The following is a 16,362-nucleotide window of genomic DNA, read 5'->3' as shown; positions in this document are numbered from 1 at the left end:
AAGTTTTAAGAAGAAATTTGATCAAATACTATAATGTGGTTTTCCATTGAAGATGATTATGTACCAGCGATGGAAGGTCTTCCTATGTACATCCTTCGATTAACAACAGAGGTTGATTGGGATAATGAAAAGGACTGCTTCCAAACCTTTTGTCGCGAAACTTCAAGGTTTTATCGCATTCAAAGGAATAATGAACCAATGAAGGTAAGAATACAGTATTGTCATCCTTTGTATAAAGAATCCACTTTTGTCATGCTATGATAATTAAGTTTATTCTTGTGTGCTATTTAGATTTGTTACCTTTTGGGGTTAAGAGTGCCGTGTGATCTTCAAGAACTTTCAATACGACTTGAATACCAAATAAATGTTGTCTCCCCTGCTCTAGGGCCAGTGTATTATTAATGTCTCAAGCACAGACTCAGTGTGTATTGGGAAGACATACCAATTCAGGCTCATTTGAATTTATCACAGCACCTCAGTAGTAGAAAGTTGTCTGCTACGATTGCGGTCATTTTAGAAAGTAATCATCCTTTAGGTTATCGCTAGCACGCCTACGTCACAACAAATTCTCAATCACCATTTGTAAAAGAGTGGCTTCTTCTTGAATATTGTTCTTTTCGGTAATGTATTTCATGTATCGTTTGAAAGGGGATTCTTTGTATTTTTAAATGGTTTACAGAAAAGTGCTAATAGCACTGCTTGCCTTTCCAACAGGATATGAGGCTGGAGAGTGCAGATAGGTGCTCTGGAATCACCTAAAGTCTTCTTCCATGGCAATATCAGAGGCATGGTGGGGTTAAAAAATCTCTTGTCGTTCCCTTTAAAGGATCTTGGATAAGGGAATCATTTGTCGTCTTTACTTCTCCATTATAATGTCCAAGTCATTCTACAGGAAAAGCTCTGTAGTCTCTAGTATTGAGGCATTCCTCTGGCCCCACCTACCTGGCTAAGTGGTAGGCGACAGCATCCCTCCTCTAAAGGGTCCAGTTGGCAACCCCCACCCCCATGCCTTTGAGATAGTCACTTAAGAATACTTTGGGAACCTCCAGAGTCCTATCCGCACCCCCAGCCTTATAACTTGTTGGAAAGGAAAGCAGCTTTACTAGTGTTGCAAACTTAACAACAGTTTCATAGAGCACTTGGTAGACAACTGGTGTGCCAAGGTCACAGTCTTCCCAAGTTGAAGTACTTCTTTTGAGCTGCGAGATTTGCCCAATTATGGGTCATGGCTACTTATGAGACTGCAACGTGTGCTAAGAACGATTTGTTCTTGTGTTTGAGTCTCTCCCTTTAAAATGTTCCCAAGAAGCTACCACAACTCTTGAAAGGAACAAGTTTCAAATAGGGTACCACAACCCTTAAAATAAGTTTCCAACAGGCTACCACAACCATTGATATGATAGCCTCAGGATTCCTGGCAACTGCTGGATTGATGAGCAAAGATAGGTCTGCATCCTTTGAAATGTAGTCTGTTGTTGAGAGAGCGGGAGGCAGGATCCTCTTCGATCGGCTAGAGCATAGGGAATTCAACACACATCCAAAGACCCACCCAAGAAGGATCCAACCATGACAATTCGATGGCAGGCTTTGACCATGAGGGGCTGTCAAAGATCTGTGGCCTCCATGACTCGGTCTATGGATTCTCAGTTTGTAGCCTCCGAAGAGCGAGAGTGAGACATGGCACCAAGTGGCACTTCGTGCCAGTGTCTTTCACTGGATTGAGAGGAGAATTTCTGGCTAACACGAGAGTTGCATCTCAATTCTGAAAGTGGTCGAGTAAAGTTTTCTGTCTCAGCGTGTGGTAAGACCTCATGTCATAGAGTGGCCTTTGCATGTAGAAAGTCCTGTGTATGGAAGGATCCCAGCATGTTGGAAGATCTTTGTGTACGGAATGTGAGCGCTGTGATGGACCAGGTGACAGGTGATCCAAGTTTTATTTAAGGTCATGACCACACAAAGAACGATCATGTGGTGATGAAGCGGGTGGAAAATTATCTCGCAGTGGCCAATCACGAGATGGATGAAAAAGGGATGATCAGGAGGAGACCTTAGATTGTCCTCATGTAAACGCTCATGCTCACATGATGGAAGACCTCTTTACTTGAACGAGTACAATGGATTTTTTTTCACCATAAGTAAGTTTACCTCTCTTCAGAGCTGAAGTCTTCTTATGCCGAGATCCTAAGGTACTCCGCAAACATGTAGGCAGCTTTAGTCTTCTTATGCCGAGATCCTAAGGTACTCCACAAACATGTAGGCAAAAGTGTGTTATCACACCTTCCCAAGGATGTGTGAGTATTGTTCTTGGTATGTGGGGAGGGATTGGTTGAAATCACATTAAATCAATGGCTAATCGTTCACCTTTTCCTTTTCCGACATCAGACCAGAAGTGGCAGCGTTTACAGGTCCAGCCGACATTCAGTTTGCATATATGTTTTCCTGACGTGGGCTAGTTGTTGGCATATATTGTCTCTCTCCCTTTCCCATAAAAGAGAGAGATCACTCAACCCTCCAAGGAAAGGGGAAGAAGGGCAGTTAAGTTGTTTCTTGGTATCATACCTTGTCTCCCACATGTAAGGGGGGAGAGATCAGGTGGAGTCCACATGTATGCGATTCTTATCAATAAAGCTTCTTGAACTTGTTTTTGATGATAACTACTACTTGCTCTGAACATTCTTAACAAATAGGAGGCAGAGGAGGAATTTGATGTTTGCCTAATGCAAAGTCGTGCAAGTTCCACATGGATAAGAGGCCAAAGGAGACCCTTTGAATTAGCAGAAACAACATACAGTATCACTTTCCAGGGTCATGAAGACACTGCAGAGGCAGAAGGGCTGCATGCCATCTCTTGAACACTCGCCGGTAGTAGAACCATTCTCTGATGGAGCACTAGCGATGTCTCAAGAATGCAAACTTCCTTAGGATGACATTATGGTTGCTTTTAAGGCCACACTAGTGAGGGAATGGCAATGGTAGGTTTGCACAGAAAGCTGGCCATCATTTAAGATATACAGCATTCAGAAAACAACTGCATATCATAGTTTTCTTCTTTTAATATATCCTTCTAATATGATTTTCTCTCAATACATTCATTAAATCTAAATGAAAAGGCAAAAAATTTGATAGCCTGACAAAGCAGCAAGAAATATGTCGACAGCATGCTGCTAAGATCAAAAGGGGGGCTTTCCCAACTTGTGGGTGGGTAGGATTTGACCTCTACCCACCAACAACTACAGTGCAAGGACCTCATTAAAATATTTTAATGACCATAATGTACTGCGTCGCTGGGATTATAATCCTGTCGAGGGATGATGGTTTGTCTTAAAAAATAGTTTTTGCATTAGTTTCTGCTTCAATGAAATTATACATTTATCATATTTTCTTTTCAGGATGATGCAGATAACTGGAAGTGGACAGTAGAGCATATTATATATCCTGCTATGAGAAAGTCGCTTTTACCACCACAACACTTTGCACAAGATACCACATTCTTACAAATTGCAAATCTCACAGATTTATATAGGGTATTTGAAAGATGTTAGCATAACAAATATGTAACAAATAATTTTCATCACATTTCTTTTAGAATCCACTTTTACCATAAATATTTAGTTCTTCAAAAATATTATTGCAAACTTTTAATAGTTTAAAATTACTGTATGTGCTCATCCACTTGATTACGTCAATGAAAAAACATGCATTCTTACCATAATAAAATTAATTTAGGACAAACAGTTAAGTTTTAACAGTAAGGTGAATGATACTTTCACTCTATAGTAAACTGTAATTTATAACATATCCAGCAGTTTACATTATTTACACTACAACAGACTATACACACCTTCATAATGACTAATTCTGTAGGATTCTATGCACTCCATGACAGGGAAGGGAAATATTTACAGACATTTACCAAGTTAACATTCGCAGATTTTCTAACAAAATGGCACTAATACCAAATTTTATTGTAAATAGACTATTCTGTACAAATGTTTAATAGAACACATTTTAAGCAACCAGGAATTTTAATTGCTCCTTATAATGTACTTATACAAAATGATAAATGCATATTTTATCATAAAGCAAACTTTAAGGCAATAAAGCTCAAAACCTTATTGACTAGACTTCTAATTCACTAGAGCTCTTAAATTTTGCTTGAAGGTAAATCCACTTAAAAAGAAACCTAAAGAAAAATATACAGCACAAATGCTTGGTCAAAAATAATGAACTCTTCTAAAAAATCCTAAAATATCATTATTATAAAAGCAATTATTTTCAAAATACCTAACCAAGCCAGTTTTTAAAAATGAAATTCATTGAATTGTAAATTACTTAGCCAATTTTATTATTAACCACCATCAATAGTAATTGCCTACAACATGTTGTGCAACAAGACCAAACGTGAATGTTAAATCTTGCACAAGGAATGTCAATTACAAATTCAAATTATTCTAAAAAGGTAGTAAAATATGTAGGTAGGTTAACAATGTAAATTTCACTATTTCGGTATAAATAAGATTTCACTATTCTGGTATAAATAAAGTAAACTGTTAATGATGTTCATTCATACCTTAGCATGTTACAATTTATATGATTCATACTAGGTATTTATCATCTAACATATACTTTGGAATTTTTTTCTTTTTTCATATTTTTAACAACCACTTGCCTATTAGGACTTTTATTTACAATACCTTTATTTTGCCTGACATATACAGTATTTACAAAAAAATAAGATACAACCAAGCAATATCTCGGGTTACTACAATAAATAGAAGAAATAATACCCAAAATTTCTTGCTAAAGAATAAATTGTTATAACCACTAATTGTGGTGTTAATTGTTAAATACAATTATTTTTGATGCATCAAACCTTAAGTATTACACTTTAGTAAGAATAGATAAAATTTATATTCTAGCAATAAAGATAATGTTACTACAGGAGAATTTAATGAACCACCACGCCAACTGCATTATATCAAATATTTATTTTCCTATTTTGTTAGAAATTCCATTACCATGAATGAGTGGCTATGTAGTTAGATGTCCTTCTTAGTTGCCTAGTCCTTAAGAAATAATTCCTCCACTAAATTCATCCCATCATTACCATGTTTACTTTTAGACCTTCCTTTACTTTGATTTCAACAGATGGCTTCTCTTACAACATCTGAACAGATCTTGACTTCTTGTTATTTAGAAATAAAATCTAAGTACAGTAATCATGATGTGAAAATAATGATTTAAAACCATTGTTAAACTTTAATGAAAAATTGTGAACATAAACTAATAGCAATTTACCATATCCTTTTTGCTTAGGTCATTATAACAAGAAATTAGTGAAAGTGACAATAGCCTATCTATGAAGATGCTGGGAAAATACTATTCCCTCTGACTTATATTGTTTATTTACGCGACTAGAAAAAAAATCCAAAGCTGCCAACCACAATCCAAATGTTTCAATCTTACAAATTGCTTACAAATTTATCAAAGCAAATGTTGGTGTACTCAAAGCTATGGGAAGGGTGATAAGGTGTCAATATGATGAGTAAAACCACATAAAAATTTACTGTAGTTAAAAAATGACACCAAGTGAGTACTTTATAAAAAGTGTGGATGGGCTTTCTTTACAAGATTCACAATTACTATACCGACATTTTAAGGCAGCTAATACAAATGGCAATCTGAAGTAAAATAATGTCTTGCTCAAATCTCAAAATGTAAAAAGAGCAGCTAAAATTCTATAGAAGTAGAATTTGTACTGACTTCCATAAAAAAAATTCTTATGTACTGACATTTGAAGTTCTCAATACAGTACCCATTCCAAATTAGGTTAACAGATGAACAGCATGAAGGGGTATTTGCCTATTAAAAACCTTCAAGTTACTAAAGATTTAACAGGTATGAACTACAAGAAACTTCTACGATGAAATTTACTATATGAAATTAAATTCTTTTATATAGAAGCTCAAAGCTGATGAAATAAAAAGTTCATGACTTGGCAATCAAAATATTTGAAATTTTATAGCCTAGAAAAAAGAATGTTTATCTATTCTACATGACATGGTTTCTACTTGCCAAGCACTGTAATTTGAATGACGGATTAAAAACAAACTAAAATTGTAAAACTTTCATACAATTTTTCATTTTGAATTATAATACAGGCACACTGATTATTCAGAGGTAGCAATATTAATTATAATAAAAATAATAATGCCATTTAAATTTTGTAGTTTACTGTACTACCTTTTTCACTTAGTAAATCATTGTAAAGCAGGGAATAATCTTCAGACATATGAGATGAGATGAAACTATACTAAAATATGAAGTTTTCATTCTTTCTGTACACTCAACATTAACAAAATAATCTTCTATTATGAAACTGTGACTCAACCTTTTATATTTACTAACCTTTCCTAAAGCTGTTACTCATCCGAAGATAAGTAAGTCTGTTGAAAGATATCTAATTCATTAGCTAAATAGTGGGCTTTATTTCTCAACTTCTTTGCCGTAGCTGTCATATCCTCTAACTGTTGAACTTCACGCTCCAAGGATCTTACATCTCTCTGCATCTCACTTGTACTCTCATCAACTAATCGGCAAAGTCGAGCAAAGGTCCCACTGAGCTCCCTGTAAAAGATTGAATATGTGAAAATCACAAAATAAATGAGATGGTTGTACAGTAGTTAAGCTAAAGTGCATCCAATAACAGATCATACGATTAATTCCATTGACAGTACCTGCATTTTAAAGCCAGCAAAAGAAAAATGTAATTTTATATAATAAAATTTCTATGACCACCTCTGATGTTCATACGGCTTCTCCACAAGCTTGGTTTAATTGATATTTACCAGTAAAGAAAAAAAAAATCCCATTTTTTCCCTTCAATAAATAACCCAGACCTGAAGTGCTAGTTTCTCTTTAACCCTTTCAGTTAGTTTCTCTTTAACCCTTTCAGTTTCTCAGTTAACATGGTTAATTTGGACTTCTCCAGATTGTTTATCTATTACTGCACATTGAGATAATGTCTTCCCCTGGATTTGTTAGCAATTACTGCATGGTGTTTGAGGGCATTGTTCTTGAGATCAGATCTGCAGTCCCTTTGTGTATCATATCAAGGGCATGCTATGATTTAAATAACTTGTGAAGAATGCGCTTACCTCAGTCCCTACCATGAAGCGCAGTCCCTCTCATTTTAGGTATGATTTATATTATCACCATTCAGGTTAAAAGTTCAGTGCTAAAGGGAACTTGCTTTTGGTAGGGGAAAATCAAGGGAAGACTAGACTAGTTCATTATTACAAAGATGACTACAATGACATGCCTACACCTTGAAATACTTCACATAATCAGTGAATTTTGATAGTGATGAGCTTCAAATCTCTTGACATTCCTAGCTTCCTTTTTTAAAATCTTAATAGCTGTAACACTGATCGCAAATGTACGACTGTCGAACCTAACCTCACTTCCCAAGCTAAGCCTTATATCAACAGTGTTACTGTACTTTCTGTAAGGGTTCAGAAGGTTTTCTGCAATACAGATTCAATAGCCTCTAACAAAACCTACATTTCTTCAGTTACTTTAAACCCTTCTGCTGCTAAACCTTTGCATTAATGGAACCCTAATTTCTCTATTAGAGAACTATATTGTGAGAAAGAAGACCTAGTTGGTAGTTTGGATCCTAATATCACTCCACTCACTAAAGTAAGCACTCCTAAGCTATCTCTTACTACAAGTCAATGGCGTGCCATATCGTATAAGTCCATTAAATCTTGATGGGGTGAACAAAGTTTAAAGTAAAGTCCACCATTTGCAAGCTCAGCAACTATTGATGTTCATCACAAGTTAACTCTAGCCAAACGTATCCTCTCTGCGCCTGCAGAGCATCCCCCGTATCCAAGGATAATTTAAAATTATGAGTGCACTCAGAATTCATACTTACTGCTGAACTTGATGAGAACAATTGTGAGATGTTAGATCCACTATCAACCTTAACTTTCTCGTGGCATGGTCAACATACTGCTTCTTGAATACACGCTCTTTTGCCTTATTTGTCCAAGTTAGCCTCTCATAAGCATAAAGACAACCATACAGTCCACCCGTGAAAACTATGAACCGCCATCCAACAGTTTTAAAAAGCTGTAAATAAAGATTATATGTTTACTACTTTTTTGGATTGCATAATTAAACTATTTTTATCTTGTTAATGAAAATTTGCTGTGTATTTTTATTCTTTGTCTTTACTGCAGGTGTCCTTGTTTATTTTTTATTCATCAATAATTTTTACATAAAATAGAAACTAAAATTGAGTGTTTTGCTTCTATCCCATCGTGAATCAATGCAAACGGCAAACATAAATAATCCATGTAATAACATGGCAAGTTTCTGAGATACTATACTTCAGAAATGAAAAAGCTAGTAACTAAGCTTACACAATCACTATTGTTTTTAAAAAAATGCCTTGATATCCCCAATTCTTGTATCGAAGAACTATTTTACTACAATAAAAGGTATCAAAGTCTTTTCTGGTGTTAATTTCCTGAAATGAATGGTCTAGGATAAAATACCTTTTAGACAGAGGGGGCTATTTGAAAATTCCGTAGAACACTTGCTTCAAAGCTTAAGTGATTGACATCACTCTGATATTATGACAAAGGGGATACTACTATAAAACGAAAATATTAAACCAAACTTTTAGCCTATTCTTTGCTAAAAGTACACTAAACAAGAGATTTCCAAAAATAAGTTGAAAGCTTAATAAGCAATTCCTTGATTTGAGTGCATATGTCAGAATTAAGCCATAATCCAAAAACAACAAATCATACTTACAAGTCCTAATGCTAATGCTAGTCCCATGGTACCTTGAGAACCAACAGTGGCAACTGCAAACCGACTGATGATTGACCAATCATCTTGGGAAACGGTAAACTGGGGTTCGTTGCTTGGGGTCATAGGTGTCATCGGAACACTTCGTGGAATCTGCAACAAAAATTTTCTTTACTCAAAATTTTCTGTATTAATATAAGCAAAAATTATTAATCAAACAAATAAATTTATAATCCATTCTTAAAACTAATTCATATAATCATACTCACATTGTCCTTGTGCTTAGAATTTACAATACGGTTGCTGGCTCTACCCAAGACTCGTTGGACTAAAGAAACCAACCCTAAAGAGAATTTAAACTCTATGTCTTCCTGAAAAAGATAAAAATTTTATTGATAACTTCTACTTCAGAGAAACAAATATTTTCAAGTATTAATTAAAGTCTAATAATCACTTGTATCTTTATACACACTAATAGGTCCACATAGGGGTTTTTCTAAATGTGAATAAATTTTACTAATATTCTTAGTATATGCTAGGCTACAACATAATCCTAGCCAATGGAAACACATTTTATGGGAATAAAAACTTTAGAATTCATAGCAGTACAGTACTATATATTATAAAAGAGGTTCAGTAAAACACACTTCACTTTAAATTTCTCCATAAATGCAGCACATGTATTGGACTTTTAACAAAATGTTTCACTAAGACTTTCTGTTCATAGTTATAATATTGAAACTGCAAATTTACTATCAAGATGCATCGCATCACTAACTTGAATCACTAGTAATGTACATGTTTTTTTTTTTTTTATGGAACTAGGCAATAAGGGGAGGTCAACGCAGAGGTGCAACTGAGATGTAATCCAACTGCTAAACTATGAATTACTGTAAAATGTAATGGGTTGGACAATAAGCTGCTAGAAAGACAGTGGGAACAGATAATGGAGAAGACTAAAAGATCATTGCAGCTAATGGCCAAAGGGAAGCTACAAAGATCTTTTAGTAATGCCTACAATATATTGTGTCGAGTACCCTGATGGCACTAACCCCCTACTGGAAGTATTATTATTATTATTATTATTTCTTGCTAAGCTATAACCCTAGTTGGAAAAGCCGGATGCTATAAGCCCAGGGCCCTAACAGGGAAAATACCATGAGTGTACAGTAATGTATGTTTAACTTCAAGAGTTTTGTTACACCTCAAGGCAAGCTGAGAAAACTCTCTCTCAACTATAGGATGTATTGACGGCACAATACAAAGTTTTATTCCCATAATACAATAATGCACTTATTTTATTGTAGCATACATTATCCTTAGAATAGTATTATTACATAATCAATCATGTCTTTAGGTAAATATTTTTTTTTTTGTCAAACTGGGATAAATGTTACATTTTAGAGATTACTATGAAGTCTACAAAATTCCAGAAGCCAACTGCATTTTATAAATACTGTATTAACATCACTTCTCATATTTACCCTAACTACTAAAGATGAGGCATAAATGACATGCACACTTCAACAAAAAAAAAAAAAATGTATCAACCACATTAATAACTCCACCCACCCCCTCACAAAAATGAATTCTTAGGATTACTTGTTAAAATCTTCCAACACATTAGGGACAAATGAATTAAGAAAAATTTAATATATAATTTGCACAATGTATACAGTAATGTTAATGACAGTCTACTGAAGAATGTTACTTTCATAAAAATGTATAGAAAAATGTTATTTTCATTAGTAAAATAAATTTTTGAATATACTTACCCGATAATCATGTAGCTGTCAACTCCGTTGCCCGACAGAATTCTACGGAAGGGATACGCCAGCGATCGCTATACAAGAGGGGGGTGTACTCACAAGCGCCACCTGTGGCCAGGTACTGCAGTACTTCTTGTTGACACCACCTCAATTTTTCCTCGGTCCACTGGTTCTATGGGGAGGATGGGTGGGTCAATTAAATCATGATTATCGGGTAAGTATATTCAAAAATTTATTTTACTAATGAAAATAACATTTTTCAATATTAATCTTACCCGATAATCATGTAGCTGATTCACACCCAGGGAGGTGGGTGAAAACCAGTGTACATGTATATCAAGAAGCTAAGTATCCCGTATTTCATATTATCAGTTATTCAAAATAACAATGAAATTATAAGTACCTGGTAAGGAAGTCGACTTGAGCCATTACTCTGCCTTAAATAAGTTCGTCTTCCTTACTGAGCGCAGCGTTCCTCTTAGGAGGCTGAACAACTCTAAGGTGCTGAAGTATCAAGGGCTGCAACCCATACTAAAGGACCTCATCACAACCTTTAACCTCGGCGCTTCTCAAGAAAGAATTGACCACCCGCCAAATCAACAAGGATGTGGAAGGCTTCTTAGCCGACCGTACAACCCATAAAAAGTATTCAAGAGAAAGGTTAAAAGGTTATGGGATTATGGGAATGTAGTGGCTGAGCCCCCGCCTACTACTGCATTCGTTGCTACGAATGGTCCCAGGGTGTAGCAGTACTCGTAAAGAGACTGGACATCTTTGAGATAGAATGATGCGAACACTGACTTGCTTCTCCAATAGGTTGCATCCATAACACTCTGCAGAGAACGGTTCTGTTTGAAGGCCACTGAAGTAGCCACAGCTCTCACTTCATGTGTCCTTACCTTCAGCAAAGCAAGGTCTTCTTCCTTCAGATGAGAATGTGCTTCCCTAATCAGAAGCCTGAATAGTAAGAAACTGAGTTCTTAGACCTTGGAAAAGAAGGCTTCTTGATAGCACACCATAAGGCTTCTGATTGTCCTCGTAAAGGTTAAGACCTTTTTAGATAGTACCTAAGAGCTCTAACTGGGCAAAGTACTCTCTCCAGTTCATTCCCCACCAAGTTGGACAGGCTTGGGATCTCGAACGACTTAGGCCAAGGACGTGAAGGAAGCTCGTTTAGCAAAAACCGAGCTGCAAGGAACATGTAGCCGTTTCAGATGTGAAAACAATGATCCTGCTGAAGGCGTGGATCTCACTTACTCTTTTAGCTGTTGTCAAGCACACGAGGAAAAGAGTTTTTAATGTGAGGTCCTAAAAAGAGGCTGATTGGAGAGGTTCAAATCTTGATGACATAAGGAACCTTAGGACCACGTCTAGATTCCAGCCTGGAGTGGACAACCGACGTTCCTTTGAGGTCTCAAAAGACCTAGGGAGGTCCTGTAGATCTTTGTTGGTGGAAAGATCCAAGCCTCTGTGGCGGAAAACCGCTGCCAACATACTTCTGTAACCCTTGATCGTAGGAGCTGAAAGGGATCTTACTTTCCTTAGATGTAACAGGAAGTCAGCAATCTGGGTTACAGTGGTACTGGTTGAGGAAATTGCATTGGTCTTGTACCAGCTACGGAAGACTTCCCCTTGAGACTGATAGATTCTGAGAGTGGATGTTCTCCTTGCTCTGGCAATCGCTCTGGCTGCCTCCTTCGAAAAGCCCCTAGCTCTTGATAGTCTTTCGAAAGTCTGAAGGCAGTCAGACGAAGAGCGTGGAGGTTTGGGTGTACCTTCTTTACGTGAGGTTGACGTAGAAGGTTCACTCCTAGAGGAAGAGTCTTGGGAATGTCGACCAGCCATTGCAGTATCTCTATGAACCATTCTCTCGCGGGCCAGAGCGGAGCCAACCAACGTCAGCCGTGTCCCTTTGCGAGAGGAGAACTTCTGAAGTACCCTGTTGACAATCTTGAACGGCGGGAATGCATACAGGTCGAGATGGGACCAATCCAGCAGAAAAGCATCCACGTGAACTGCTGCTGGGTCTGGAATCGGAGAACAATACAACAGGAGTCTCTAGGTTATCGAGGTAGCGAACAGATCTATGGTTGGCTGACCCCACAGGGCCCAAAGTCTGCTGCAAACATTCTTGTGAAGGGTCCACTCTGTGGGGATGACCTGACCCTTCCGGCTGAGGCGATCTGCCATGACATTCATACCGCCCTGAATGAACCTCGTTACCAGCGTGAGCTTTCGATCTTTAGACCAGATGAGGAGGTCCCTTGCGATCTAGAACAACTTCCACGAAAGAGTCCCTCCCTGCTTGAAGATGTAAGCCAGGGCTGTGGTGTTGTCAGAGTCCACCTCCACCACCTTGTTAAGCTGGAGGGACTTGAAGTTTATCAAGGCCAGAAGAACCGCCAACAACTCCTTGCAATTGATGTGAAGTGTCCTTTGCTCCTGATTCCATGTTCCCGAGCATTCCTGTCCGTCCAAAGTCGCACCCCAGCCCGTGTCTGATGCGTCCGAGAGGAGACGGCGGTCGGGTTTCTGAACAGCCAAAGGTAGACTTCCTTGAGAAGAAAGCTGTTCTTACACCACGCGAGAAGACCTCCTCTCTTCGGAAACAGGAACTGAGACCGTCTCTAGCGTCATGTCCTTTATCCAGTGAGCAGCTAGATGATACTGAAGGGGGCGGAGGTGGAGTCTCCCTAACACGATGAACAGGGCCAGCGATGAAAGTGTCCCTGTTAGACTCATCCACTACCTGACTGAGCATCGGTTCCTTCTCAGCATGCTCTGGATGCATTCTAGGGCTTGGAAGATCCTTGGGGCCGACGGAAAAGCCCGAAAAGCTCGACTCTGAAGATCCATACCCAGGTAGACAATGGTCTGGGATGGGACGAGCTGGGACTCCTCAAAATTGACCAGGAGGCCCAGTTCCTTGGTCAGATCCATAGTCCATCTGAGAATCTCCAGACAGCGACGACTTGTGGGAGCTCTTAAAAGCCAGTCGTCTGACGGAGCCGGACACAAGATCATGGTACTGCTGCACAGTCTGTGAACTGTCAACCATGGGGAAGCGAGGAAGTACAGTGACAACCCGAAGCTGTCTAGACTGTCTGGGTCGTACAGACAACTCCTTATCGGGTTGCTGAGGTTGCCGCACTGCGTCACAACAAGTCACTTCTGCTGGTTGTTGAACGTCTTCCCAGTGACACACTGACTCCGTAAACAAAAAATCCTCTAACAAGGACTAAGCTTGGACTGCATGTCTTGCAACACAGCTCAAGGTCTATGGGAGCAGGTGTGGTAACAGACGGGGTTAGCGACTGAAGTGGAACCATTACCTTCCCTGGAAGCATGTTATGCTTAAATAAAAGTCCATAGGAGGCTACGCAGCTAAAGGCTCCTCTCCAAATGACAGAGTCCTCAAGGGAATATCAGAAGGAGGGAGAAAAGCACTTTCTCATCTACAGGGACCATATCCGAGAAAAGCTAAGTTCTCTCAGTGAGGGTTTCACTGGTGCAAAAGCAGCAGACTAGAAGGCAACGTTATGAAACTGCTTGACAGTCTAGTGAGTTGGCAACAACCAAAGATGTGTGACTGAGAAGCATGCGGTAAGGTATGCAGAGCATGCTGTATGCAGAGCATGCTGTATGCAGAGCATGCTGTAAGGTAAGCAGAGCATGTTGCATGGCGTGTAACATTTCTCAGAAATTCCATGACCAGTGCTAGATTGAGTAATATCGCATTACTGTCCATTGAAAGTGCACGTGCCGAGGGAATTGATTTAGACTGTTTTGTTGATGAATTTGATAGCCGGCATGATAATCGTAGAATTAAGCTGCACTAAATATACGTACTATAATCTACTTCACCTCAGGAAAGGGAAACTCGCCCTGTTGGCAACACTGCATTACTTCATGCATGCTTGCATGGGGTTTTAATATCAACATAATATTTACATTACATTCATAACTCATGATTCATTTTTGTTTTGAAGATATTTTTGCCATATTTTTGCGATTTTGTTAAAAATATATTGCAAGGAATACATATATATTTTTTTATTTAAGTAATACGAATAACCTCCATTATCATAATGTTTGTATAGGCATACATGTATATGTTTACAAATGCAAGTTATGAAAGTAATGAGGTGTTATTATTGTCATTTGTTATTTCAAAGTTGAATGGGAAGAGGCTCAAGTTGAGGAGAAAGTGGCAGATGCATGCGTTGAGGTGGCTGACTCATAGCATGAGGTTCCTGCCTCAAGAGTTGCGCTTGCCTCAAGGGTTGAGGTGGCTGCGCAGAGAGAGGCTCTTGACTCACGAGTTGAGGTTCTTGAGGTGTGAGCTGCGAGAGTTGAGGTAGCGGCTGCGCAGAACGCAGTTCCTGTCTCACGAGTTGAGGTTCTTGAGGTGCTAGCCTCAAGAGTTGAGGCTCTCGCCTTGAGGAAAGTTGAGGTAGCAGCTGCGAGAGCTGAGGTGGCTGCCTCAAGGATGGTAGAGGTTGTCGTACCTCAAGAGGTTGTTGCCTCGAAGATGGTCTAACTGCAAGAAACTCTTGCCTCAAAGGAAGAGGAGGATGTAAGGCATAAGACTCCTGTTCCCATTGTTGAGGTTGCCTTAAGGAAGGTGGAGGTTGCTGCACAACGCTGGTAACTGGCAACTCCCAACGCGGTAGCTCACGCATGGAGGAAGCTTGAGGAACCTCAACTTCGTACGTCTGGCAGACTGGACTGCGGTGAGGAGGAGCGCTCGCAGGAGGAGGTGTATTAACCTTCTCTGCCTGAAACTCCTGCATCAACACCGCAAGCTGAGACTGCATTGACTGCAGTATAGACCACTAGAGTTTAAGAAAGACAACAACAAACGGAGCTACTGTCCGTTGAGACTGAGGGTCTAAAACAGCTGGTGCGGCAACAGACGGAGCTACTGCCTGTTGCGATACCACCTTGCCTCTCTGGGAGGTGTGCAGTTGTCGTACTGCAGCAAGTCCGAACTGACCCAGTGCTAATGGCTACACCTAGGAGTTGGACTTGTGCGGAAGGGACCGACTTGCACTTAAAAGCTGCAAGATTTGGTCCATGGTTTCTGCGAGAAACTTCTTCCGCAGACGAGGAATAAAAGGGCTCTCTCGTCTTTGTGTGGGTGGGGTGATCACGTCGGCAACGTGTGTAGATACACCCGAAACCACGGAGGGAAAACGTCTGTTCGTCGATCAAGGCCTGCTGAACCCATAAGTCCTTCGACATTACTTCTCCCCTGGGCTTGGGAGCTTGTAAGAGGTCCCAGACTAGGCGAACAACTGGCACGAACAGACGAACCCTCGACCGCAACACTGTAACACTTTGCGCTAATCACTTATCACTTTTGATTTTCTGTTTGCACTTATTTCACTGAACTCGAAACTTTAAGTGGTTTGTATCTGAAACACGCAATTCTATCCTTCCTTAAAAGTTAGTAATTGCGAAAACAGAATTACAATGTAACAGAAAAATCTAATGAAAGATAAATAATTCAGTGGCTGGAAAGAGACTAAACACTAGATCAAATAAACTACGTTTAAAATCTCTCACCGCATAAAGCTTGAGAACAAGAATAAAACTCTAGAAACGTTTACCTTCTTCCCCTAAAGAGACTAGGGAGAAGAGCAAAAACGATAACAACGTTACTCGCTTGAACGAAACGTTTATCCAGCTCTCTCTCCCTCCGTCTCTATCTCTCTCTCTCTCTCTCTCTTGACTTAGAACCTGAGAGAAGACCCCAATCATATATATC

At 39.0% G+C, this 16,362-nt stretch overlaps 2 protein-coding genes across 7 annotated transcripts in view; one reads left to right on the top strand and one right to left on the bottom strand.

Annotated features, from left to right (window-relative positions):
• The window catches only part of LOC137617267 (DNA mismatch repair protein Mlh1-like), an 82,172-nt gene extending 77,940 nt beyond the window's left edge, over positions 1 to 4,232 (top strand). The window contains exons 12-13 of the mRNA XM_068347257.1: positions 53 to 204; positions 3,390 to 4,232. Of these exons, the coding sequence (XP_068203358.1) occupies positions 53 to 204; positions 3,390 to 3,542 (305 nt within the window). The 3' untranslated portion in view covers positions 3,543 to 4,232. The remainder of the gene's footprint in view (positions 1 to 52; positions 205 to 3,389) is intronic.
• Positions 4,233 to 4,381: 149 nt separating this feature from the next.
• LOC137617265 (transmembrane GTPase Marf-like) overlaps positions 4,382 to 16,362 on the bottom strand; it is a 76,956-nt gene continuing 64,975 nt past the window's right edge. For all 6 annotated transcript variants that reach the window (XM_068347250.1, XM_068347254.1, XM_068347252.1 and 3 more), the window contains 4 exons: positions 9,093 to 9,194; positions 8,827 to 8,976; positions 7,940 to 8,136; positions 4,382 to 6,627 (listed from right to left, as the gene is read on the bottom strand). In XM_068347250.1, coding sequence (XP_068203351.1) covers positions 6,423 to 6,627; positions 7,940 to 8,136; positions 8,827 to 8,976; positions 9,093 to 9,194 — 654 coding nt within the window. In that variant the 3' untranslated portion in view covers positions 4,382 to 6,422. The remainder of the gene's footprint in view (positions 6,628 to 7,939; positions 8,137 to 8,826; positions 8,977 to 9,092; positions 9,195 to 16,362) is intronic.

Source organism: Palaemon carinicauda, chromosome 23, assembly GCF_036898095.1.
Source record: "Palaemon carinicauda isolate YSFRI2023 chromosome 23, ASM3689809v2, whole genome shotgun sequence".
Taxonomy (NCBI): domain Eukaryota; kingdom Metazoa; phylum Arthropoda; class Malacostraca; order Decapoda; family Palaemonidae; genus Palaemon; species Palaemon carinicauda.
This window is presented reverse-complemented; position numbering and strand designations above follow the sequence as displayed.